Below are 25,860 nucleotides of genomic sequence, written 5' to 3' on the forward strand. Positions count from 1 at the left end.
CAGTCTTCAGCCTCAGTCACACACAGTTTGCCTGAAAAACCATCACTTGAGACTGTTGTTAGTGGGTGTTGAAAAGCTCAGCTGAGCAAAATTCAGCTGTATTTTTTAGAGGTGTCCCAGTCCGATATTGATATCGGATATCGGATATCGGTCCGATATCAGCAAAAAAACAAATATCGGTATCGTATCGGCATCTAAAATCTCCGATATAACCACTCCATTCCAGACTCCGCTCTTGCTGTTTTTATTTGATTTATTTAGGTTATTTTCTGGGTCTTCTAATTAATTATTTATTTTATTCAATTACTAGTATCTTTTATGTTTAATGTTAACATTTCTGCTACCCAATGGTTAATAATAAATGGGTCAGTTTTTCCTCATACCTACTGTTGCTGATTACTGTTCTTTGTTTGAATAATATCACTTAATCAAGCCTTTTTTAACATGACAGACATACTAAAAAATAAGTAATAAAAGTATGTGTGTTTAATGTAGGGCTGCAACTAACGATTATTTTTAGTGTCGACTAATCTATCAATTATTTTTTGGATTAGTCGATTAATCACGACTATTTTGAGTTTCAACCTACTTTGGCCTTTAAAAGGTGCAGACCTTTATAATTCAACCTGTGTTTTGCATTTTCACTGCATTTACCCAGAGTTAGGTTCTCACCTCTGATTGGTCAGCCCTGTGTCACGTTTGTTTGTTTGTTTGTTTGTTTGTTTGTTTGTTTGTCTGTATTTCATTCATGATGACGTGAAAAAATATAAGTACTAGGCTATACAAAAAACAAATAGGCTAAATCTCAAAATGAATGAAGCAGGTAACAGGGAAATTAAGATGTTGTGGGCAGTGTTGGGCAGACCGCTTATTAGTGACTTTGGGCTCGTTTTCTAATGTTTATTTGCTCATTGGGGCTTTGCTCTCTGTGTGATCCCGTCTGACTCTCCCCCAACTCTCCATGACAACGCGTTAAGTTTCGTTTCTCTACATGCGCTACATCCACTTCGCTCATGCGCACTCCGCCCCTCCTCCTCCCTGTTGAGTGTTACCGCTGCAGTGTGAGCTTGAGAGTGATAAATTTCCTCTCTTTTCTAAAGTAAGGGGAATTTTTTACACTAGTTTGTGACTCAGATCCTGAAAAACTGTTGGTAACAGAGAGTGAAGGAGACTCTCTAGATCACGTTATCAGACGCTAAACACCGGGAGCTGTCAGGCTCCGTCAGAGCCTCCGTCAGCGCACGGCGCTTTCTGGAAGTGGAGATTTTTCCTCATCAATATTCCTCACGTATGAACTTAGTGATCTTTTCCCATAAAAGTATCCAATAACACAGCACCTCATGCTGTGAACTGCAGTTACAAATGAGTATTACCCCCTGGTGTTTGATTTCACCATGTGATAACAACAATAAAAACAATAATACGACGCGTCGACTATTAAAATTTGCGTCGATTAATTTTTTTCGTCGACGTAGTCGATTATGTCGACTAATCGTTGCAGCCCTAGTTTAATGCTGATATCGTATCAGATTAATATCGGTATCGGCCAATACTCAATGCTGCAGTATCGGTATTGTATCGGAAGTGAAAATGTAATATCGGGACATCCCTAGTATATCTAAGCGCTACCCAAGTAGCTGCCTGTTGCAGCAGCTCTCTCGTCTTTGTCAGTTTCTTGTAATTTTTTTCGTCTCTTTTTCGTAATCTTTGTATTTGGAGTGGATCATCACTTTGTATGGTTCATTGTTGGTCACGGACACCAAACTTTTTGTGGCTTCGGCGGTATTTTTTACTACTTTTCTCCTGTGTTTGTCTGGAGATCCTACATGTAACCATGGCTGCATTGTTTACATACAAAATTAGCTGTTAGCAGCCTGTAGCATGTCAATGCTAACTAGTGTAGGGCTTGATGATTTCCCTCGAGCTGAGGAAGAGGAGGTGAGAACGACGTGCTGGTTCTTTGGTGTGAGCTGGGAGGTGACGACGTGGACCTGTCCTTCCATCCATCCTCGTTGGGAACGTGGGATCTAGCCCCGGGGGATGGACGAGCTAGCCGTGCTAACCCAGCGGCATCGTGCTGTTCACGGACGTGCCTGACGGAGCTGACATCGGACGCCGGCGCCACATTGGAGGAGCTTCACCTGCTGTGAGCAAACAGGATCCAGGAGACAGAGACTGAACAGACTGCTGGGGAGGCTCAGTCCTGGACCCTGTGGAGGTGGAGACTGGCTGGGCTGGAGAGTGGTGGACGAGTGGTGGACGGGATGTCGTCATCTAATTTCTTATGGACCTTTTTGCACTTTCTATACACTTTCTTACTTTTGTTTTCTTAAATGCTGCGGTGACTCCCGAATTTCCCCTCGGGGATAAATAAAGTATTTTCTATTCTATTCTATTCTATTCTATTCTATTCTATTTATACTTGAAAACAGCGATAAAAGGCAGTGTTTCGCCTCGGTTTACAACCGGGGCGGCGGCAGCAGCGGGGAGGGCAGGAGAGTGAGTGATGCATGTTCACAGAGAAGGCTGGGAGCTGTTTCTGCTGTTTCTTGAGGTTGTTTGCCATGCTCACTGTCTGCTATAGTGGGATTATTTGTTTATCAGCAACAGCGGATGTGTGCGCAACTTGAGTGCAGAAGCACTGTGGAGTATTATGGTTTGTTAGCCGATGTGAGGGAGTTAACCTCCAAAAAACACATTTTTTAACTTCATATCATCACTTTGATGGTGCACGGCTCCAGGTTTGTGAAATAGCAGTGAGTGGACAGAAGAGATCAGCAAGTGGACAGATATTAGGTGGACAGACGTTTTAGTGGCTCATGACTGCATTATCCGTGGACACTTACCAGACTGTGACAGACCAGGACGTGAACATGTGTCAATAAATCAGAAACCCTCCCAGACCAAAAAGGGCACACAGACTGCTGAGTCTGAGACCGGTTCATAATGAAAGAACCAGACACTACGTCCAGAGAACTGCACCAAATCAGATACAGATGGCACAATGATTCATTCACCCACAGGCATCGCTGGTGTTTCAGTGTTAAGTGTGACCCTGTTAACAGGTGACCCTCGAGCGTTAATCTCTGATAACTTCAACTTAAAGTCAGCAGTTAGCATGGTCACTATTAACTCCAAAACACTGGTTGCTATGTGACGGTCCAAACTGTTTCACCTAATGTTTCGTGAAATATTTGCTACTTCCCCAAATTTGGAGAAATCACAGGGAGATTTTAGGGGCAGGATTAAATGACACAAGGCTCCCAAACCACACCTTTGTGTTGGATCAGACAATAAATATCACCAACAGGAAAGAGAGAGGAAGGACGGGCTTAGGCCACTCTTAGAGTATAGAGAAAGCGACAGAAGACGGGAGAGAGGAGAACGCAACAGTTTTTGGAAAATGAACGAATCTCTTCAGAAAGGTCAGAGTTCAGATCATTGGCCCAGGTGATGTTTGATACTGATCAGTAGCCCTGACGCTGCATCTCCTGTCACAGCCTGACCTGGATCTGTGTCATGCTCCCTGGGCCTCTGCACTGCCCTGAACGTTTAACGTCTGAATACATCATTACCACCACACTAAAGTCTGAGTGTGTGTGTGTGTGTGTGTGTGTGTGTGTGTGTGTGTGTGTGTGTGTGTGTGTGTGTGTACGTGACCTCTGACCTTAAAGACCAGGTTGTCGATGTGCATCTCCTTCTCCTGCTTCATGATGTGGACAATCAAACAGTAGATGTAGTTCCTCTTCCTCTCCAGCATGCCAGCAGCATCCTCGTCCACGTTCACGTACATCTGTCTGGGCAGCAGCTGCACGGTTGCAGGGATGCCATCCAGACTGCGAGACACCGCTTCCTGGTTCAGCTGCAACACACCTGGGAATGGACAGAGGGAGGGGCTTAGGAGGCAGAATGTATGTGTGTGTGTGTGTGTGTGTGTGTGTGTGTGTGTGTGTGTGTGTGTGTGTGTGTGTGTGTGTGTGTGTGTGTGTGTGCTTGTGTCTCACCCTGGCTGGGCTCCTCAGGCTGACTGCAGACCAGCGGTCCCCCCTCACTGATGAGCGGCAGCAAAGCGTGCAGCAGGACGGCAGGCGACAGGCTGCTGGCCTGCAGCAGGGCATCCACACGGACCTCCTGCAGCGACACACAGGAAGTCATCGTTACTCTCAGAGGAACTCAGCTCTTCACAGGACCAAACTGAACCACCAAGGGCAGGAACCTGTTAGCATGAGCACCTCCTACCTCGTGACTGTTAAACTGCAGCAGGATGAACATCTGCAGGGTGGACACGTGCAGCGTCCAGCTGCCAAACTGCACCTCAGCGTGACCGAGCCACGTCCACTGCAGCCGGCGAGGCTTCGAGTGACTCAGACCATACATGGACTGACCTGACACACACACACACACACACACACACACACACACACACACACACACACACACACACACACACACAGAGTTACCTTTACGGGAATGGTAAAAAACGTAAAAAGCAGAATGTGGCATGTTTAAAGCAGTAAGTAAGAGGAAGAACAAAGACGTGAGGCGTTGGGCCCCTGATACAGGCAGTAAGGGCAGCAGTCGTGGAGTCTGAGCCTATCAAACTGAGTTAACGAGCTGAAGCAGACGAAGAGGTAGGACTGGTCTGAGCTGGCACTCACTGTGTGTGTAGAACTGGGTGAACTGGTTCAGGTAGGAGCAGAGTTCTCCTGGAAAATATTTGACAGGTTCATCCAGAAAACAGAGAGACGAGATGGCCCAGCAGCGTGGAGAAAGAACCAGAACCTGGACCTCTGCCTCCTCGTCTGACTCCACCCACTCCTCCTCCATCATCTACAGCAACAACAAGAGGACAAAATGCATCCAAGTCTAAATGAATATGATTTGAAGAAGTAGAGCCTCAGTGAAATCATGTTTTTGACCTGGTCGTGCTCCTGCAGGCATCGGTCCAGCTGCTGGAGGCGGTAAAGGTGAAACTCCTGCTGCAGCTCAGCTGACTCACTCAGGTTCTTCAACATCTGCTGAGGGAAGCGGCTTGGGAAGCAGCTGCCGATCTGTTCAATCACAGCGCTCTCCAACCAGATGTTCCCCTGAGCCAGAAGCCTGTCGCCAAGGTAGTACCTGCACACGGAGGGACTCATTAATTGCTGTTTCACTTTTCACAAACTGTTGGCTGGTGCTGTGATGTCCAGACCTGTAGAAGTGCTCGAAAGTGTTGGCGAGCTCCAGGCCCGATAGGAAGAGCATGGGCTCCAGAAACTGCTGCAGCCGCTCCAGAGTCTGCACGCTGCCACACGCTGCTCCGCTGGACTGGATCATCTGATCGATGTACTGAGCAAAACGCTCGCTCACCTGCACCACACAACACATGGAACATAAAGCATGCAGTCCTGAGGCACAGTGGGGAGCTGGCACTGGAGGTGCAGTTCCTGAGTTGTCATGGATCGATAAAGTAAGAACTGTCTGAACATTGGAGCTCTTCACCGGCACCAAACGAACCAGCAGCTGACGCCGTAGCTTCCTGACCTCACTGCAGTTTCAGGAGAACCAATAACTAATAAGTCTACATGAAGTCTACGTGAAGTCTACGTGAAGTCTACGTAAAGTCTACGTGAAGTCTACGTGGACTCTACATGAAGTCTACGTGAAGTCTACGTAAAGTCTACGTGAAGTCTACGTGGAGTCTACGTGAAGTCTACGTGAAGTCTACGTAAAGTCTACGTGAAGTCTACGTGAAGTTAACGTGAAGTCTATGTGAAGTCTACTTGAAGTCTACGTGAAGTCTACATGAAGTCTACGTGAAGTCTACGTGAAGTCTACATGAAGTCTACGTGAAGTCTACGTGAAGTCTACGTGGAGTCTACGTGAAGTCTACGTGAAGTCTACGTAAAGTCTACGTGAAGTCTACGTGGAGTCTACGTGAAGTCTACGTGAAGTCTACGTAAAGTCTACGTGAAGTCTACGTAAAGTCTACGTGAAGTCTACGTGAAGTCTACGTGAAGTCTACGTGAAGTCTACGTGAAGTCTACGTGAAGTTAACGTGAAGTCTACATAAAGTCTACGTGAAGTCTACGTGAAGTCTACGTGAAGTCTACGTGAAGTCTACGTGAAGTCTACGTGGAGTCTTCATGAAGTCTACGTGAAGTCTACGTGGAGTCCACGTGAAGTCTACGTGAAGTCTACGTGAAGTCTACGTAAAGTCTACGTGAAGTTAACGTGAAGTCTACATGAAGTCGACATGAAGTCTACGTGAAGTCTACGTGAAGTCTACATGAAGTCTACGTGAAGTCTACATGAAGTTAACGTGAAGTCTTCGTGAAGTCTACATGAAGTTAACGTGAAGTCTATGTGAAGTTAACGTGAGGTTTACATGAAGTTAACGTGAAGTTAACGTGAAGTTAATGTGAAGGCTACATGAAGTTAACGTGATGTTAACGTGAAGTCTACATGAAGTTAACATGAATTAATGTGAAGTCTACATAAAGTTAACATGAAGTCTACATGAAGTCTACATGAAGTTAACGTGAAGTTAACGTGAAGTCTACATGAAGTCTACATAAAGTAAACGTGAAGTTAACGTGAAGTCTACATGAAGTCTACGTGATGTTAACGTGAAGTCTACGTGAAGTCTACGTGAAGTCAACATGAAGTCTACATGAAGTCTACATGAAGTCTACTTGAAGTCTACATGAAGTCTACGTGAAGTTAACGCGAAGTCAACGTGAAGTTAACGTGATGTCTACGTGAAGTCACATGAAGTTATCGGAAGTCTACGTGAAGTTAACATGAGGTTTACATGAAGTTAACGTGAAGTTAACGTGCAGTTAACGTGAAGGCTACATGAAGTTAACATGATGTTAACGTGTAGTCTACATGAAGTTAACATGAATTAACGTGAAGTCTACATGAAGTTAACATGAAGTCTACATGAAGTCTACATGAAGTTAATGTGAAGTTAACGTGAAGTCTACATGAAGTCTACATAAAGTTAACGTGAAGTTAACGTGAAGTCTACATGAAGTCTACGTGATGTTAACGTGAAGTCTACGTGAAGTCTACGTGAAGTCAACATGAAGTCAACATGAAGTCTACATGAAGTCTACATGAAGTCTACTTGAAGTCTACGTGAAGTCTACGTGAAGTTAACGCGAAGTCAACGTGAAGTCTACGTGAAGTCTACGTGAAGTCTACATGAAGTCTACATGAAGTTAACGTGAAGTCCAGTGAATTCTACATGAAGTTAACGTGAAGTCTACGTGAAGTCCAGTGAAGTCTACATGAAGTCTACATGAAGTCTACGTGAAGTCTACATGGAGTCTACATGAAGTCAACATGAAGTCTACGTGAAGTCTACGAGAAGTCTACATGAAGTCTACGTGAAGTCTACATAAAGTCTACGTGAAGTCTACGTGAAGTCTACGTGAAGTCTACGTGAAGTCTACATGGAGTCTATGTGAAGTCTACGTGAAGTCTATGTGAATTCTAAGTGAAGTCTATGTGAAGTCTACGTGAAGTTAACGTGAAGTCTACGTGAAGTCTACATGAAGTTAACGTGAAGTCTACATGAAGTGAACGTGAAGTCTACATGAAGTTAACGTGAAGTCTACATGAAGTAAACATGAAGTCTATGTGAAGTCTACGTGAAGTTAACATGAAGTCTACATGAAATTAATGTGAAGTTAACGTGAAGTCTACATGAAGTTAACATGAAGTTAACGTGAAGTCTACATGAAGTTAACATGAAGTTAACGTGAAGTCTACATGAAGTCTACGTGATGTTAACGTGAAGTCTACATGAAGTTAACATGAAGTCTACGTGAAGTCTACGTGAAGTCTACGTGAAGTCTACGTGAAGTCTACATGAAGTCTACATGAAGGCATGTTGTTTCTGTCTCTACATGGGAGCACATCTACAATTCTCTGCCCTGCCAGAGAAATGTTGAACAAACCCAAAAAGCCTGTTAGCCTCATACCACACTGTCACTATGTGCTTCTGTGCAGGGCCGTGTCCAAACTTCAGACTGGGGGGGTTGGTGAGGGCAGTGAGAGCCAGGGTGTGCATGCATACACATTATTACTGTCTGCCCTTTTTAACTTCACTCACTGGTGAAATGACTTTGAGTAACTATGACTGTATGATAGGGCTGCCACCATTTTTATAGTCGACATAATCAACTACGTCAACTATAAAAATGTGTCATTGTGTTGAATTATTGTTTGGATTGTTGTCATATGGTGAATTGAAACACCAGGGGGTAAATGCTCATCTGCAACTTCCGTTCACTGTGGGAGGCTCCACGTTGTTGGTTACTTTTATGAGAAAAGATCACCAAGTTTATACATGAGGAATACTGGTGAGGAAAAATCTCTGCGCCTCAAGGGCCCTGCGCGCTAAACAGTTTGAGTCAAAAACTAGTGTCAAAACTCTACTAAATTTTTAAAAGAGGGGACATTTAACCAATGGAGCTCATTCAAGCTCACACTGCACCGGTAACACTCAGCAAGGGGGAGGAGGGGTGGAGCACGCATGAGCGAAGTAGCACATGTGGAGAAACTAAACTAAACGCGTTGTCATGCAGAGCTGGGAGAGAGTCAGGCAGGATCATACAGAGAGCAAAGTAAGCCCCAATAAACAAATAAACATTAGAAAACAAGCCCAAGTCACCAATAAGCAGTCTCACTAACCAACACTGCCAACAACAACTTCAATTCCCTGTTACCTGCTCACATGACACAGGGCTGACCATTCAGAAGCAAGAACCTAACTCTGGGTAAATATGGTGAAAACTTCAATAGGACATTCAACAGATGTTGGTCACAGATATGACTGCTGAAGGAAAAATATTTAAACCCCCTTACATACAAATACTTATCAAAATGATATGGAAATGGTTCACACTGGAAATACTCTGAACATACTATAACTAACGTGTCTGTATCATTATTTTTTTTACACTGACTTCACTGTTACAGATTTCATATAGAACAGGAACTATTTGGTGTAAAGGATTAATACTGCGTTGATTTTTTCTAATGTTTTAATTATGAACCACTTTGTATTTTAAACAAGCAAACTAATTGATGCGTTTCTGTTAGTGTTAAACATTAATCTGTTGGACCACAATAATTGATTCCTGTTAGTACAACACTATTTTAAGTCTCATTATTTATGATGTTATTTGCCAAGTCAAATTATTTGACATTTAAAGAAAGGAGATATAACATCAGCATGGTCACCATGGCATGAGTTACACAGGTTGGATTTTAAAGGTGTGCGCTCTTCAGTCACTGATATAAAATGGAGGCCAACTTCGCTTGAAACACAAAATAATCGTGACTAATCGGCTAATCCAAAAAATAATCGATAGATTGGTCAACATCAAAAATAATCATATGTGGCAGCCCTATTGTATGGTATAGATTGTATGGATGTTATATCCAGTGAATGAGTTTAGTAAACAAATGCATTAATACTAAATTTGAATCAGCCAGTCTGATAAATCTCAAGTAGATCAAGCCCAAAAAGATAAACCTTTAAAATAGACCAAAAAGTTTCACAATCACAGCACCAGCCCAGTCAGAGGGTTGACAGGACTCTTTCCTGATCAGGACTACAGGATTTAGTAGGATTTAGGCCCCGTTTATGCAAACGTTTCATCCCAAACAGTAAAACACAGTGAAAACAGTAAAAACGCAGTACAAAAAATCTGCAGTCTTAACAATGGTACTGTTGGACTGTTGGACTGTTGGATGCGCCTGCGCGTAGCATGACATCAGCGTTTCCACTGAAAACGCCGACTTACTGTTTACACAGCAATGGTGTCGGCAGCGTTTCAGAAAAACCCCACTCATCTTACTGAAGATCAATGGGAGGCCATGTGCCAGAATGTCTTTGTTTCACTGTCTTGTAACAAAATATTTGAACAGAACTATAAGTTTATGCACAGGATGTACCTTACCCCACTTCGCCTGAGTAGGATGTTTCCTAACTCATCCCCTGTATGTCATCGATGGAAAAGCTATGTAGGGACAATCATGCACATCTTCTGGGAATGCAAAAAGATCAAACGCTTTTGGAGACATACACAACCTGTCTGTCAAGGTCATGGGAATCACAGTGGACTATACGCCTATATACTTTCTTTTTGGTACTGATCAGAATAGGACCCTGGATCCTACACACACAAAGAGGATTGCTATGATATGCTATATAGCAAAGAAATGCATTTTGCTTAACTGGAACCAACACAATCCCCCTTCATTGACTATGTTCAAACAAACGTTAAACGAAACTCTACATCTGGAACAACGCACATGTATCCTGAAAAACAAGGAGGATCTTTTCCTAAAAATATGGAAACCGCTTATGGACCTCTGACATCTATGTCGCTCGACAGCTCATGCACTGACTCTGAGTGCAAAGGAGGAAAAAGCTCTGTGACCATGGTTTATTAATTTAATGCATTATTTGCTTTTTTTTGTTGTTGTTGTTTTGTTTTTGTCTTTCTCTTCAATCATTTCACTTTTTAATTGTCTTGTTATATATATATATATATATATATATATATATATATATATATATATATATATATATATATATATATATATTTTGTTGTTGTTGTTGTTGTTTGTTTTTTGTCCTGTTTCGTCCTGTCTTATTCTCCTTTTTGATATTTGATTCTGTTCATTTTGGTTTTGTTCTTGCAAAAATGTGAAAAAACATAAATAAAAAGATGATTGGAAAAAAAAAAGAAAAATCCCACTCTTGAGGCCGTTTCCAAAAGTTTGTCTTTCAGGTCGGCTGAAACGCTGTTTCCGTGTAAACATGAGGCCGAAACGCTACAAAATTTTAGCGTTTCACCTTAAAACCATTGTCACGTAAATGGCCCCTCAAACTAGTCTACAGTCTAAATACCAGATGCAGACCCCCGTGGCCCTGAGGAGACTCACGTGCATGGCCTTGAGGATGGAGAGCTGCAGCAGAGCGGCAGAGAAGCCGTGTCGGAGGGCCAAGACGAAGGCAGTCTGCTGTCCAAACAGCTCCTCCATGGCGTTCCTCAGCCGCAGGTACAGAGTCCGGTACCGCTCCACAAAGTCTGGCAAACTGCAGCTGGACTCTAGGAACTTCTTCACCTGAAGGGGAGGGGAGGAGCATGTTTATGTTTCAGCAAAAACACATTATCCCAACCAAAACAGCCCTGAAAGGGAAAAAGAGTCAGTCTCACCTGGCGCTGTACCACTCCCTGCCAACAGAGGGCGATGCCTGCGATGCTGCTGTTGCTCTTCACTTTGGGCTTGGCTGAGGACGACAGCGTGGAGGAAGCCGCGGCAGTGTTGTCTTTGTTTTTCCCCTCCTTGCCATCTGGAAGACACATTTTAGCAGCGTTGAGTTTGTGAAGAGAGCTGATGAGGATGATTCTGCTTCATGTCAACTTAAGAGCAATGAAAACTGCAGCCAGAAAAGTAAAGGTAAAGCAGTGCCCCTCTTCCTCGTTTCCATCTGAAAGGAAATCTCATCAGGGTCATGACTCAAATGTAAACAGGAAGTAGAGCAGTCAAAACTGAACAGAAGAGATGGAGTGTACAGACGTCCTAATGGCTTCAGGTTGGTTTAAAGAAAGCTAAATGTTTCAGTTCGTTCAGATGAGGAGGAGAAAGTGTCAGTTCATGCCCCCTGCTGGATGCTCTCAGTAACACACCCTGATTGGGTGGTCAATGTTGGGGAGTGTTCAGACGGAAAAAAGTATCAGGGTGATAAACAAGTAAACTCCTAGCTCGTAGGGAGGAGCTGATGTCCTTAAAGGAGACATATCATGCTGATGCCTGATTTAATACTTACATATAAAATAATACATTTGAAAACAAGACCATTCATTTTCAAAAAATGAGATACTGTATTTTTTCTGATATCCTAGAGCGAGATTTGATGCCTCTGAAAATAGGTCATTGACATTTGGCTTCAAGATTTTGACCTTCGTGACGACACGAGGATCCTTTCTTTTTATTGGAGTAATCTGATAAAGCAGCTCCTCCTCTGTGATGTCAGTTAGTCACACAACCGCCACCGAGGGATACACACCCACCAAGAGCCGAGTATAAATAAAGCTCCCTACTAGCTCTGGCTAACTTGACTGAGTGCTGAAATAGTGATGAACTGACGGTAGAGGCGATCTTTAGACAACACTTTCAGCATGATGGATAAAACAGACAGAGAAAAGTGAAGGAGCAGGATGGAGCCCTGTTATAGAAATAGTTTATTGGTGAAGTCTGCCTATATTTCCAGGTATAAACTCTACATGTTACAGTACCGGTTTGACTCACCACACTGAAGCGTCCTGAGACGATCTGTGTCGAGGTGGATTTTCTTCCTCCTGAGCTGCAGAACCGTCCGGGTCTGACTCGGGGTCCGATACAAAAGGACGTATCCTACACTCTGCCATTTTATTAGTGCTATCAATGCCTTACGGTGAAGTTTTGGCAAACAGCAAACTCGCTTAGTCTGCTCCATTCAATGTGGCGGTTTTGTAAATACTGCCATGCTGCAAAAACTGCCCCCTGGCTCTACCCCCTCCGCCCCTCTGATAGAACTGACCAATCAGAGCACAAAGGGCTGTGATGTTGCGAGGTTACTGGAGGTCATTCTCCAAACGGAGCGTTTCAACGAGATCTTCAGAATGGACTAAAATGAGGATATTGAGAACGCTATTGTGGGGCAATGAAGGAACTAAATGACTTGTACTGAGGGCAGAAATGCTTTATCGGCATCCTAGTCTGGCATAGTGAAAAGGAGAAACAAGCTGGATATGTCCCCTTTAAATTGACATCTTCCCTCTGCCTGAGTTATCAAAAGCATGATGGTTGATCTGCCTCTGAGACCTTCCTCCTAAAGATGCTCTACCTCCTCAGATCACTGAGCCTCTGTTTGACTGATCTGATTTAAGGTGAAGGAGGTGTTTAAAGTCTCAAGCATCGGGAAGCTTGGAGTGAGGAGTCCGGTCCGGCCTGAGCGGTCTGCTCCCATCTTAACGACTTCACTGTTTGAATATTTACTCATTCTGCTCACAGCAAAGGGCCTCGTCAGGGCTCAAACAGCAGGGGCAACATGATTACTTCCTGTCCTCATTTGGACAAATGGAATGTCAGAGAGCAAAGTGAAAATAAAAATGGCCTCTGGACGCAGCTGTTACTTACTCTTCAGCTCTTTGCTTCGGTTGAGACCTTCTGGAAACAAAAAACAGTCTTTAAACATGGGGGAGGGCTGGAAACATCTATTATTTCTAGATCTACTGCAACCTCCTTACAGCTCTGATCTGATTTCAACTAGAGCAGGGAATCGAAAAAAAACAATTCCAGTTAAGAATCGTTAACAGTTCCATCAAAGAATCAATATCATTAATCTTTTGCTAATCAATTCCCTTATCAATTCCATTCAATTGACAGGGTTCAAAAGCGTCAGAATTGTGGCTTCATTTTCATTACACCTACTGCACAACCTTAAGTGAGTGGAAACACCAACAACTTGCAGAAGCAGTAATCTATACTGGGATGTATGTTTGGCATTGTTGCCAATGAAAATCAGACCATTTGCCCACATGCAAAATTTGCTGGAATCAATAAGGGAATCGTTAAGAATTGGATGGATTAGCAGGATCGTTAACAGCATTGGTATTGATAAAATCTTATCAATTCCCATCCCTAAAGTCAACAGAGAAAATCAAAGGCTGCCTGAACATTGCCAACATGAGCAACCAGGGAGTGACTGAAGCCTGGTATTTATCATACCTGTGGCGTGTTCCAACTTCACACGTCTGAGAGAGGGGAGCCCCGTCATAAAGCTACAGCTAAAGGTGTGTGTGGTCTGCATCTGCTCAAACTGACATACAGTGCAGGGCACTCACCCACAGTTCACTATGACCATACAACCACTGGACCAGAGCAACGAGGAACAGGGCATGGGGGCTCAAACCTGCCAGGACTGGTGGTGCTGGCTAAACTGACCTATAGAAAAGTCCTGTCCAGACGTCCATTAAAATGCAGAAACTCAGTGTTTGTTCCGTTTTCTGAGGTTTTTCTGAGATTTTCATTTTAAGAATAGTCAAATGGTGTTCATGGGGTACGTGTAACTCTGACATGAGGTATCCTGAGAGGCTGGGTGATGGGGTGTGTTTTTAATCCTTTACTCTTGTTTATATGAAGTTGTGCAGCAGACCAACATTAGCTCTGAGTGAATCAAATGAAGAAGGATGTCTCCATCTGCTCTAAGGTCAGCTGACAGAGTATCTGAGGCAGCAGGTTGGGACTTTGCTGTAAAGAAATATAAAGTTATCTTTAGCACTAGAACCACCACTGCAGTCTGACAGTCACTTTGGGATTTTCTCTAACGTTAGCTAAAGTTAGCCTAGCGTTAGCTCCTAGCTGTGTTGTTCATCATGTCGCTTTGTTTTTTGGGAGTTCTTTGGCCTGTTTTGTTCAGTTTTTGTTCTTAGGTGATCCTACATCATGGTTAGCTGTTGTCCAAAGGGCCCTAGTTAAGCTAACGTTAGCTTCTGGAGCTTAGCTTCATTAGCTTATCTGTAATAGCTGAGATAACAAAGGTTGTCAAACATTGTGCTGAATGATTCAGTGTAAATCCTCGGGCTCCAAACTAACAGAGACACACTCTTGGTAAAGAGTAAGGCTGCACGACTGTAGCAAAAATGTGAATCACAATTTTTTTTTTTTGCTTGAAACTGTGATCACGATTCTTTTCACAAAACATTTGTTTCACTGATGAACTAAGAAAACAAAAAGAACACTGAGATGGTGTTCTGATGAACACCTCTGTATTCATGGCGGACTAAGATGTGCTCTGCAGGATTCTTCTTTTTCTGGTGGCATAGTTAGTTTTTTAGTCCTGGTGCAGTGGTTTAGTTAAAGTTGACTGAAAACGCTCCTTGTTGAGGGTGTGACATTATGAGGTGGTTTTTAAAGAGCTGACAGGCTTACTCTGTGTAGCTGTGACTTGGGTTTATCTGTGTAGCTTGTTCCAGTAAGTGGCTGTAACCTTACTCTGGGTCACTTATGTGAACATGTTACCACAATGTCACGTTTACCTGAATTTACCTGAGGAACAGACCAAACAGACAAAGTCTGTCTTGCTAATGAAACTTACTTGATTTGACCGGGGGTTTGAGCTCCTCATTGTCCACTTGGCTCGTGTCCACGTGGACCAGAAGGTGTGTGAGGCGCCTGACTCTGGAGTTAAAGATGGCTGCCCGGCTCTTACAGCGGCGGGCTGACTCAGCATTATCCAGATACTCACTGAGCAGCCAGGACAGAGGGCTGGATGCTGAGGATTCTGGGTAAACACAAAGGGAACAGCAAATTTTTCTATTAAAGTGATCCTGGTGCTACTTCAGCTTTGTTGTTTGAGAGTGATCTAGCTGGGTCTTCTTCAGATAAGGGCTACGAGAGACACACCATCATGCCACTGAAAACGCCTCTTTGGGTCAGAAATTACCTGACAAAATAAATAGACCCTGTTCTGGATAAATGTTTCCTTATCTTTCTTCAAAAATTACATGGAAAAAAAGTGAATCATCCTATAACCTAAGTCAATGTGTGTGTGTGTGTGTGTGTGTGTGTGTGTGTGTGTGTGTGTGTGTGTGTGAATAAATGAGCAGCGTGTGAGTAGGCAGAGGTCAGTGAAGTCTCCTCTCCAAACTGATCAAAATGAGGCTCAGAGAACAGAACAGGGGGCGCACACACATCTCATCAGATGTGTGTCTCTGCTCGGGATCTGATTTAGGTCAGTGTGTCAGATCTGACGATCATCAGATACACAGACTTCTAGTTCTGTTGTTACAGATGAAAATGTACGCTGAAAAGTCAATGAGACACAAACACCTTCACTCTGTCACTAAGGACGTGGTCACACTGGCAAACTGTGCCGTGCTTAAGCACGCTTCACTTCTCTGCTTCAGCACGCTTCGGAAAGGTGAGCTTCTGCACGGTTTACTTCACGCACCAACACAAGCACGCGGACAGTGCATGTGATCCATGACGTACGGTCGCCGTGACCACATCTCGAGACAGTCATTTTAAACAAAGCGGGGTGTTAGAGGGCCGTGTCAGGCCAAAACAACTTACTATAAGTCCAAAAGTCTCTAAAGTTGTAGCAGTGCTCTCTGTGTCTCATTGTGCTGACTCTGATGAGATCGCGCTTCATGTAAACAGACGCTTCAGGATGATGTAGGCGGGCCACACGTGTGTCTGATACCTGCTTAAGTCTGGTTCATGTAGGGGTAGTGTGACTGCTGGCCGTACTCTACAGCTGGGGAGCAGCACTGCGGGGGGGGGGGCAATCATGCTAAAGCACGGCACAGTTTGGATGGCCAGTGTGACCCTGCCCTCAGTTGATATATATGAAGGAATCAATAAATTAAAATAACTGATAAATACATCCTGACAGCAGAATCCTGCAAGGCTAAAAGCCCTGGTTCAGGAATACATGTGGACAGGTGAACATGAAGTTAGATTCCTCCAAATACTGGGCACATGCACAAACTGTGAATACTATGTTGGAAATGACTTAGTTTGTTACTCAGAGGAGGACTGTATGTGGTGTGTAGGTGTGTTGGTGTGTTGGTGTGTTGTTGTGCGTACCTGACAGTGTGATACTGTGGACAATGGGTGTGATGAGAGCCTCCCAGCAGGTTCGACCAAGAGCTTCAGCTGCTTCAGCGTCAGGCAGGAAGCGATCTGCAAACATCTGCTCATGTCTCAGAGCACTGTTCAGTCTGAAAACACACACACACACACACACACACACACACACACAGGCGCACACACACACACACACACACACACACACAGGCGCACACACACACAGGCGCACACACACACACACACACACACACACACACACACACACACACACACACACACAGAGGCACACACACAGAGGCACGCACACACACGCACGCACACACACACACACACACACACACACACACACACACACACACACACACACACACACACACACACACACACACACACACACACACACACACAGGTGAGTACATAGCTGGTGACTCCCTGTTGATGAGCTGTGGTATCAGTGGGTCAGAATCCTGTTCTTACTGTGTGTGTTTTTATCAACCAATCGTTTCTTGTTCCAGGCCAAACTGAGCTAACTGCAGGACTCCTCGTTACTCTCCATGTTCTTTATTTGCACTGAGGCTGAGTTAACCCTTGTCACATGTGCAGTTTGAAGATACATTTATCGATCTAGACAGTGAAAAGCAGTGGCTGGGACGGAGGGCCTGCAGTCCACGCTCAGTGTAGGGACAGTGGGCCTAAGTGGTAAAGGCAGATCAGTTACCAGAGGAAAAGATGTCAGTATGTCTCAGCTGAGGGCAGGAGCCAGCTCCAGCTCCAATACTGCTGGAGAAAACAGAAAACTAACCAGCCTGGAGAGGATGATTTCAGCATTTCCTTAAACTCAGTCCCCATGCGTCTTCAGGCTGTCAGACTAATTCTGGATACTTCTGGAGCTTAGAGTTTGTGTTGCTGTAATGTGGTGTTTCTTTTTTGCCATTTGAGTTACCTAAAGAGGTGAACGTTCAGCGTGACTGTGAATGACTGACAAACGTCTGTTATGGAGTTAAATTAATGTAGATGCTATTCTTCAAGAGACAACACAGTAAAGAGAGAGGAAATCCAGCTCAACATCTCCCAGGTTTGATTCTCCTCTCTGTCTCCTGTGATGTGGTACATCATGTCGGTGAAACTGACCAATGGGAGCACAGAGATTTCTGCAGAGTACACAGGAACCAATCAGATGGTGTTTTCTGCTGAATGGACAGAACCCTGTCTCTGTGATGACTCCTTGTGACACAGAGACCTTCACACCACACACCTGGTGATGTGCAGACATTAACCTGTGTTTAAAAAGAACCACTGTGGTATGAAGTGGATGAAGACCGGCAGCATGGTTTGATTTACTTGTTGAAGAGCTGCAGCAGTTGGGTCTTGTCCTCCATCACTTCCTGACACCAGGTGTGGGCCTTGGTGCTGTAGAACAGGTAGGTTCGGCAGCACAGCTGCTCCTTAAACACTGGCCAGAACGTGGGCTTTGGGCCCAGGACCTCAAAACCATGAACCCGGGTGTCGATGCCACCCTGTGACAGAGGAAAGAGGTGGGGTCAGCACAGAATGGGGAGGGGTTACGCTGAATAGAGACAGGGGGGAACTCAGAGTCTGACCTGCTGACATCTCTTCACCCTGATCTGGATGATGGACCAGAACCTGGTCATGTTCTCCAGGAGAACCACTCGGTTGGCTGATGGGGCTACATTCACCTACACACACACACACACACACACACACACACACACTCACATGTGAAACTTAGTTGATTTGTAGATCTGCAAAGAAGAGCACTGGTCATCATTGGTTAATATTCTCACGGCTATGGGAAACAAGCTGGTCTGGTCTGGTCGGCTTTAGAGGACTTTTACATCTCAGTAGAAAAGCAGAGACATGACGGATAAACCCCAGACCTTGCGATGATTCTGGGGAAAGCTCCTATCCCTGAAACGATCCCAGCAGCCAGCTCTCACAGATATCAGAGAAGAATCTGCCCTTACTTATAAATCTGAAAGGTCATCGGGGAGATAGAGAGCACAGCTCGGGAGAAGAAGCCTTGCCGTCTTCATCCAGATTTATCAGATCAACATGTGCATCATGTGGAAGCTGGCGCTCACTGGAAGTCCAAACCATTTCTTTCTAGAGAGAGTAGTTTCACTCTAAAGACACGAAGACGATTTGATGTGAAGCTGGTGCATCACAGTGAAACAGAACACAAAAAAAGACGTGTTGATCGCTCAGAACCAGGGGCGTTTCTTGGGAGGGAGAACATGGGGGGCTGAGCTCAGATCCTATAGGGAATTTTAGGGGATCCTACCCGGTCCATCTCTATGCTTTCTCTAGCCCTGCTGCATCTCGTCTACGGCCTGGTACTGCCAACATGTTCTTAAGAATGTGTCAAAATTAAATTATATTAGACTGATAGTTCAGGATGATGCATGTACAGATAACACAGGAATTAAAGCCAAAAGTAGATTTTTTGGAAAATATTTTAACTGAAGCCCAGTCATATTCCCCCTCGTTTTTTAGAAAAAGTCTTAGAGGCTACATGATTTGCGATTTTGTAGTTTGTTTTGTTTTGTTCTGTTTTTCACACCAGGCCATTAAAAAAATGTTGAGTGATGATGCCCACAGACTATATCAGGAGCCATATTTCCCCCCAAAAGCACAACACATGAGTATATTTATTTAAGATTTAAATAAGATTTATGTAAAATTTATTATACTTACTACAGTAAGTAAATACATATACTATAGTATCAAACTTCTCTCACAAACTGTGAGTGAGTGAGTGAGTAAAAATGCTCCCAAGTGGAATGTTTAAATAAAAATCTAACAATATAAAAAAAGAATATATTAACAAAAAACCTCAAAAGATCAATAGTGATGATTATTAAAACACATCTTTTCTTTGAATATATTGTAGCAACTCTGCTGTTAGGCTTATTTTAAATCAGGGCTCTACACTCACTTTTTCACTGGGAGCACTGGTTACACCGACTTTCTCAGTTGTTTGCACCAGCACATGATTTGGTCGCACTCTTCAGTTATTATTTATCTATTCATTTATTTATTTATTATTTATCTATTCATTTATTTATTTGGGTGCAGTAACTCTAGATTTGATTTCGCTAAATATTTTACTGGAAATATGAAGTGACTGCAACAAGCCCTACTTGACAAAACAGATTATTTCTTTTATGTAACTTTAAAAGAAGACAACAAAAATACTTCTTAAAAGCAAAGGGTAACAACAGACACGCCTGTGTTAACATATCAGGGTTATTATAGTTAACAAAAACATTTTTGTTGAAAAAGTAAAACCCAGGCTTTATATGAATGACTAAAATTCTTCAGTTTACAAAACTTAGTAAAATAACCTAAAATGAAAGAGAAAATGTCTTTAGTTTTCGTTTTTGTCAATCTGTGTCGTACATGAACTCACTTTTACCGATGGAGAGAGCTGGCAGGCTGCCAACACTTCTGGATATGGAGGGAGTCTCTCATTTTTTAACCCTTTCTCCCCCTGGTCTCCTGGCTTCTTATTTCTCCTGGTTGTCCTCCAACTTTAAGTTTGCTCCTGTGAGCTCTAATGTTTTTCAAAGTCTAATCAAGTCCTGTACTTGGGCATTGCATTGAAAACTCAAAAACCATCCACCCCTCTCTCTCTTAGTTGGAGTTAAACTTGAAGAGTTGATGAGTTAAACTCTTGCACTGGTTAAAAAGTTGATTCATCCTGTGGTTAACCCTGATATGCTCGACATGCTCCAACGTACACTGTTGAGTTACATTTGTCTTTAGCCCTGGTTCTCCTGGCCTCATAAAGGTGTAGAACTTCATGTCGCCGTGAAAAATGAGTCCACAGTGAGTAAAAATGTGACAGAAGCAAAAACCCAGCCGAAAATTCAAATCAACTAATCTGAGGTACCAGAATGTGTAGATTCTGTAATGATAAAACCACAACAACTTTTTTCCTGTGTTCCTTATGCCCCAGGGTACCTAAAAGTGTGTTGTATGTACTCTCACCTTATTTAAAAAAAAAAAAAAAGAAATCAGAAAAGTTCAATTTTCATTTCTCTTTTTTCTAATGAAGTACAGCTTTCAAATTTTGTTACACTGCATAAAGACATAATTGAGTTACATCAACCCATAACCACGGTTGTCCTGAATCAATAGAGGTGCTGCTCTTCACTTCACAGAGAAAAATGAGACCACAATGAGTAAAAATATGACAGAAGAAAAAAACACTCACAGAGTGCTTGGGATTTTAAGAGTTTTAAGGCGACTTCAGCCCTAAAGCACCTGTTGAATGGCCAGTGTGACCGCAACCGCGCCGTGCTTGAGCACAATTCACTTCTCTGCTTTGGCACGCTTCAGAGAGGTGGGCTTTGGTATGGTTTACTTCATGCACGAACACAAGCACACGGACAGCGCGTGTGATCCTTGACGTACGGTCACCGCGAGCACATCTCTCAACAATCATTTTGAACAAAACGGGGTGTTAGAACAGGAGAACAGGCGAGAGTGCAGGTGGACGAGACTGACTGAGCCAGTGAATCATCCGGGGCTGAGGAAAAAACATCTGGGGCTGAGACCCTGGATGCCCAGGCCAGGGAACGCCTATGCTCAGAACTGAACCACCGCTCATTTCTCTGATTTAACTGAACGGTGTGTTGGTGTGTTGGTGTGTTGGCTCAGCAGCACGAACCGACTCCTGGTCTAAACCAGCAGAGTCCAGAACTCACTGTGTTCAGTTCAGTGTTTATGTTGGTCGGCTCATCTCCTCCCAGAACCAGAATCCGGGCCGGCATGTAGCTCGAGTCCTCACTGGCCACAAGTATGGCTAGTTGTCTACACACAAACACACACACACACACACACACACACACACACACACACACACACACACACACACACACAGACACACACACACACACACACACACACACACACACACACACAGACAGACACACACACACACACACACAGACACACACACACACACACACACACACACACACACACACACACACACACAGACAGACACACACACACACACACACAGACACACACACACACACACACACACACACAGACACAAACACACATGTTTGACATGTGAGAATAAATATGTTATTAGTTCTGATTATCAGTGTTTCCAGAAGTTCAAACAGTGACTGTGGTATCATGTGTGTGTGTGTGTGTCTGTGTGTGTTTACCTGATGATGACTCCTTTGTGCATATAGATGTTGATGAAGTGTGAGCCTGTGCAGCCGTTGGACTCCCAGTAAGTCTTGGGGTTTTTATCAGTCAGTTTGTTAGCTCGGTGGTGATTGGAGGAAACCTCCACCTTCTCCCAGCACTTATCCTCCTTCAGCTCCACACTGGAGCCTAAACACAGCACCAATTACACCAGAAACACCAGTTATTCCACAGCATAGGACACCTACTCACAGAGCAGCACATGGACTCATGTTTCTCTCTTCTCTGACACACACACACACACAGACACACAAGCACACTTCTTCTAGTGAGAAAACGAAGCACACAAACTGACCTTGGCACAGGTTTCTGAGAAACACGTCGAAGAAGGGGATGTTGATTGGCTGGTGGCTGCGACGATGCTCCTCGATTTGACCCAGCACCATCTGAGCAGAAAGAGATAACACAGTGAGGTACTCTGAGCTCAGGGAGGAAGCATGGGCTGACTCTCACACCGTGTAATGCCGCGGCCACACCAAACGCGAACACGCGAATTTACTCGCGCGAATGGCCTGTCACGCGCCGCGTGAACGCCCGAGTCTCGCCGCTGGACTTTTTTGACAACCTGAGGCGCGAACACGCGAATGCGCGGCACTGCGCATGCGGAGTAGAGAGCTCATTCATTTAAAGACTGAAAGTCCAAAAGAGCAGCTGAAAAACAATGAGCTGTGGTTTCCAAAGCATGACAGGAGAGTGTGTGAAAGCTTTGGAGATCACAATCAATGCCTGCTGCCTCTCCCTGGTAATCCACCAGCCCTGCTTGGCTGTTCCCTGCGATCTCATCCCCGATCCCCCGAACCTCCGACACCCCGTACCCCCGACCACCCGAACCCCCGACCCATGTTCCCGGAGGTCTCCCTGGGGATAATGAAGGGGTGGAGGAAAGAGAGGAGCACAGAGAACTTCCATCTTTTCCCTGGCTCTGCCCCTGCCCCACTCTTTCCTCCTCTCTATCAGGCTTAAAACTCCGCTGAGGAAAACACAGTCGGACTCAGTGATAGCCCGTACAGGCAGATCCAGCTGGGAACGAATGTTTTCAGAACTTACATTCAAAACCTGTCTCCTCAGAGACTTTCAACCAAGCCTGCTCCTGTTTTTCCGGTCTCTGTAGAGTACACACGTCGTATCGTATAACTCTGGATGATGACACACCGCACAGATTGTTTTCTCCTCCATCCTCCGGCGGAGTTGGAGCTGGAGCAGGCGGCAGTTGCCCCCCAACGTTGTCAAAACAATGACGTCGTGGGGGAATATTTTGAACTCGAGCGAATTCGCGTCTACCGCCCAAACGCGTGAACGCTCCAAACTCGCCGCGCCAAACGCGCGAATCGCGCCGCGAGAGGCGAATCGGCGGCTAAACGCGTCTTTGCATAGACTTTGTATGTAATCGCGCCGCAAATTCGCGTTTGGTGTGGCCACACCATAAGGATCCAGGATTCATTCATGTTAACATTAGCATGTTTGTTCTTACAGGTGATGCCAGAGAGCACAGCTGATCCTGTTCAAACAGTAACACCAGGAGTGTGTCATGGTTACTTGTCTGTGACAGTGATAACAGGGGGTTTAGTTTCACTCCTGGAGTTTGTCCAACAGCTGGTGAAGCCATGGTTTGTTGTCAGTCTGACTGGGTTGGTTTGTTTTAATGGCCTCAGGTTTGGCTCAAAGCCCTGGTCTCTCTCCTGTCTGCTCCACCTTCTGTATCTGACTCTTTGTGGTAAACGGATCTGTAAGCACTGTAATGTCCATTCATTCAAGTCCTCTATAATCACTAACAAACAACACTAATGATATGTTCACGTTCATCACTTGTTTTCAAGCAGCGCACTGACCATTCATCATTTCAAGGAGTTAAATTACTGAGGAGTGAGACATCTTTCACATCTACCAGCTTCACTGGGAAACAGAGAGTAGGCAGGGCGGTTAAAGATAACACAGCTAAATAAATGATGGGGCATGGGACAGGAAGCCGGACTATCAGTGACTTTGCAGCTCCAGGTAAACCTAACACAGCGACAGGGCAGCAGCCAACACACACAGCCAAAGGTCCAGCTGATGGACGAGCTGTAGACTGGAGCTGCTCATCATGGAGGCAGTCCATGAACATTTGTGTGGAGAGGACGGAGTGCCACAGCTTAATAAAGCTAAATCAGTCTCACACTGGGCTGGTTTATAACACTGACTGTATGACACATGGGCTGGGTCTCCCACTTTCCACCAGCCCTGGTTTAGTGCTGGTGCTAGTGCTGAGTTGGTCCTAATCCCGTTCATCCGAAAAGCTGGTTGGGTTTACCACTGGCACAGAGGCATGTTGAAGCCACATCATTGTATCACTGCATACGAGGCTGCTCTGGGGGGAGTGGGCAGTGTCGGCTGGGAACGCTTGGGGCAGGGGGGGAAACAAAGATGGAGCTGCTCCTACAAAGAGGCAGAGATTTTTTTGTTGTCTTCATCTGTGACATTATTTTTCCTGACTGTTTGCTAAAAGGGCTCCAGACTAACTTATTGCATTGGCTGCACTGGTGCATCTAACTTCTTTTTCTTTTTTTAGGTGCTCCAGCACAAAATTTAATTGCACCATCTTAAATGCCATCTGATCATATTCTTATCACTTTCCATGACCTTCAGAAAATGTTAATCATTTGTTAACAAGAATACGATTTAAAGACATTTTTGTCTTTAACTGAAGCACAAGTATGTAGAAAAATAAAATTTATAAAGTGTATAAAGTGCCTTACTGAGCTGCAAGTAAACATTTTAAACCCAAAAATGAAGAAAAACAAAACATTTCCCAAACAAAGTGCTTTACTGATCTGTATTGATGCTAATCCATTTTTCACCATGAGAAGAATATCTGATTTCAATTTGGTGAACCGCAACTCCTCTTTGTCAGCTATGGATACAGCATCAGTGTTTCCCTGAGGCCTCGCCTGTTTCTGCTGTGATTTAAAGGATCCAAGGATCACCTTTTTTATCTAGGCTTAAAATCTGCTTTAAATGTATTAAACTGGCTGATGCACATTTATGTTTAACACATTTTATACTCAAAGCACTGTTGAATATAATATCTTTACAATCATATTTACTTACAGTTGTTGAGGTAGAGAGTGAAGTTAAAGAGGAGAAATGGTAATAATATGTACTGTGCACACCCTGGCCACCCCTACCTATGCCACTTCCCTCATTGTGCCCCCCCAGTCTGAAAGTCTGGACACGCCCCTGCACAGAGGGACATAGTGACAGTGGGATGAAGCTAACAGGCTTTCAGGTTTGTTCACCAAAAGCTGGAGGAGAACTCCTGTTGGTTTGTAAAGAATGAGAGCAAAGATAGCCAAACTACGACTTCGGTCCCAAAGAGAGAGCAGAAAAATGTCTCCTGTATGAGCGCCAGGAGGATTAAAGATCAGCTGATGTATGCATGTAAGTTAATTCACAGCTCGAGCAACGTACCAATCATCATTATAATCTCCACAAAGTGATCAGGATGAAGTTTAAAGTAAATACAAACCACACAGAGTGCAGAGGTACCTCTGCTGATGCTGACTTCATATGTGGATATTAACCTGGAAATAGAGATGAAAGTTTTCTCTGCGACTCACAGGATATTCACGTTGTGAAATGTGCATCATTACAGCTTATAAAAGCCAGAGTTAGATGATAACAAATCTATAAACACTGCTAAATGATCCTAGTGAGAGTGGAGCCCATTTTCTCCAGTAACTCTGCGTCTTATGTGAGCACAGCGTGGAGAAATCTCCGCCATGCCATGTAGAGCTGGGAGTTGTAAACACACATACAACTCAAAGCAGTGAGTAAACAGGGCCACAGCCAATCAGAGGCAGGGACCACCCGAGCTCTGTCTCTCATTGGTTTAGACCAGTGTTTCTCAAACCTTTTCAGACCAAGGATCACATGTCTCACCAGAAAAATCTTGCGGGCCACCAGGCTTAATAAGCCCCAGTACAACACCCC

The 25,860-nt window shown here is 44.2% G+C and overlaps 1 protein-coding gene across 3 annotated transcripts in view; it reads right to left on the minus strand.

Annotated features, from left to right (window-relative positions):
• The window catches only part of cul9 (cullin 9), a 94,075-nt gene that overhangs the window by 23,765 nt on the left and 44,450 nt on the right, over positions 1 to 25,860 (minus strand). For 2 of the 3 annotated variants that reach the window (XM_074675609.1, XM_074675607.1), the window contains exons 17-32: positions 22,187 to 22,277; positions 21,849 to 22,020; positions 21,375 to 21,480; positions 18,246 to 18,341; positions 17,986 to 18,161; positions 16,642 to 16,775; positions 15,149 to 15,334; positions 13,189 to 13,218; positions 11,223 to 11,359; positions 10,948 to 11,130; positions 5,192 to 5,349; positions 4,920 to 5,118; positions 4,659 to 4,830; positions 4,240 to 4,385; positions 4,005 to 4,131; positions 3,668 to 3,873 (exon numbers count right to left, since the gene is read on the minus strand). In XM_074675609.1, the coding sequence (XP_074531710.1) occupies positions 3,668 to 3,873; positions 4,005 to 4,131; positions 4,240 to 4,385; positions 4,659 to 4,830; positions 4,920 to 5,118; positions 5,192 to 5,349; positions 10,948 to 11,130; positions 11,223 to 11,359; positions 13,189 to 13,218; positions 15,149 to 15,334; positions 16,642 to 16,775; positions 17,986 to 18,161; positions 18,246 to 18,341; positions 21,375 to 21,480; positions 21,849 to 22,020; positions 22,187 to 22,277 (2,319 nt within the window). The remainder of the gene's footprint in view (positions 1 to 3,667; positions 3,874 to 4,004; positions 4,132 to 4,239; positions 4,386 to 4,658; positions 4,831 to 4,919; positions 5,119 to 5,191; positions 5,350 to 10,947; positions 11,131 to 11,222; positions 11,360 to 13,188; positions 13,219 to 15,148; positions 15,335 to 16,641; positions 16,776 to 17,985; positions 18,162 to 18,245; positions 18,342 to 21,374; positions 21,481 to 21,848; positions 22,021 to 22,186; positions 22,278 to 25,860) is intronic. The other variant, XM_074675608.1, reaches the window with a different exon arrangement.

This window comes from Halichoeres trimaculatus, unplaced genomic scaffold (assembly GCF_033239565.1).
Source record: "Halichoeres trimaculatus isolate MK-OKI-2021-1 unplaced genomic scaffold, fHalTri1.1 fHalTri1_scaffold_8, whole genome shotgun sequence".
In the NCBI taxonomy this organism is placed as follows: domain Eukaryota; kingdom Metazoa; phylum Chordata; class Actinopteri; order Labriformes; family Labridae; genus Halichoeres; species Halichoeres trimaculatus.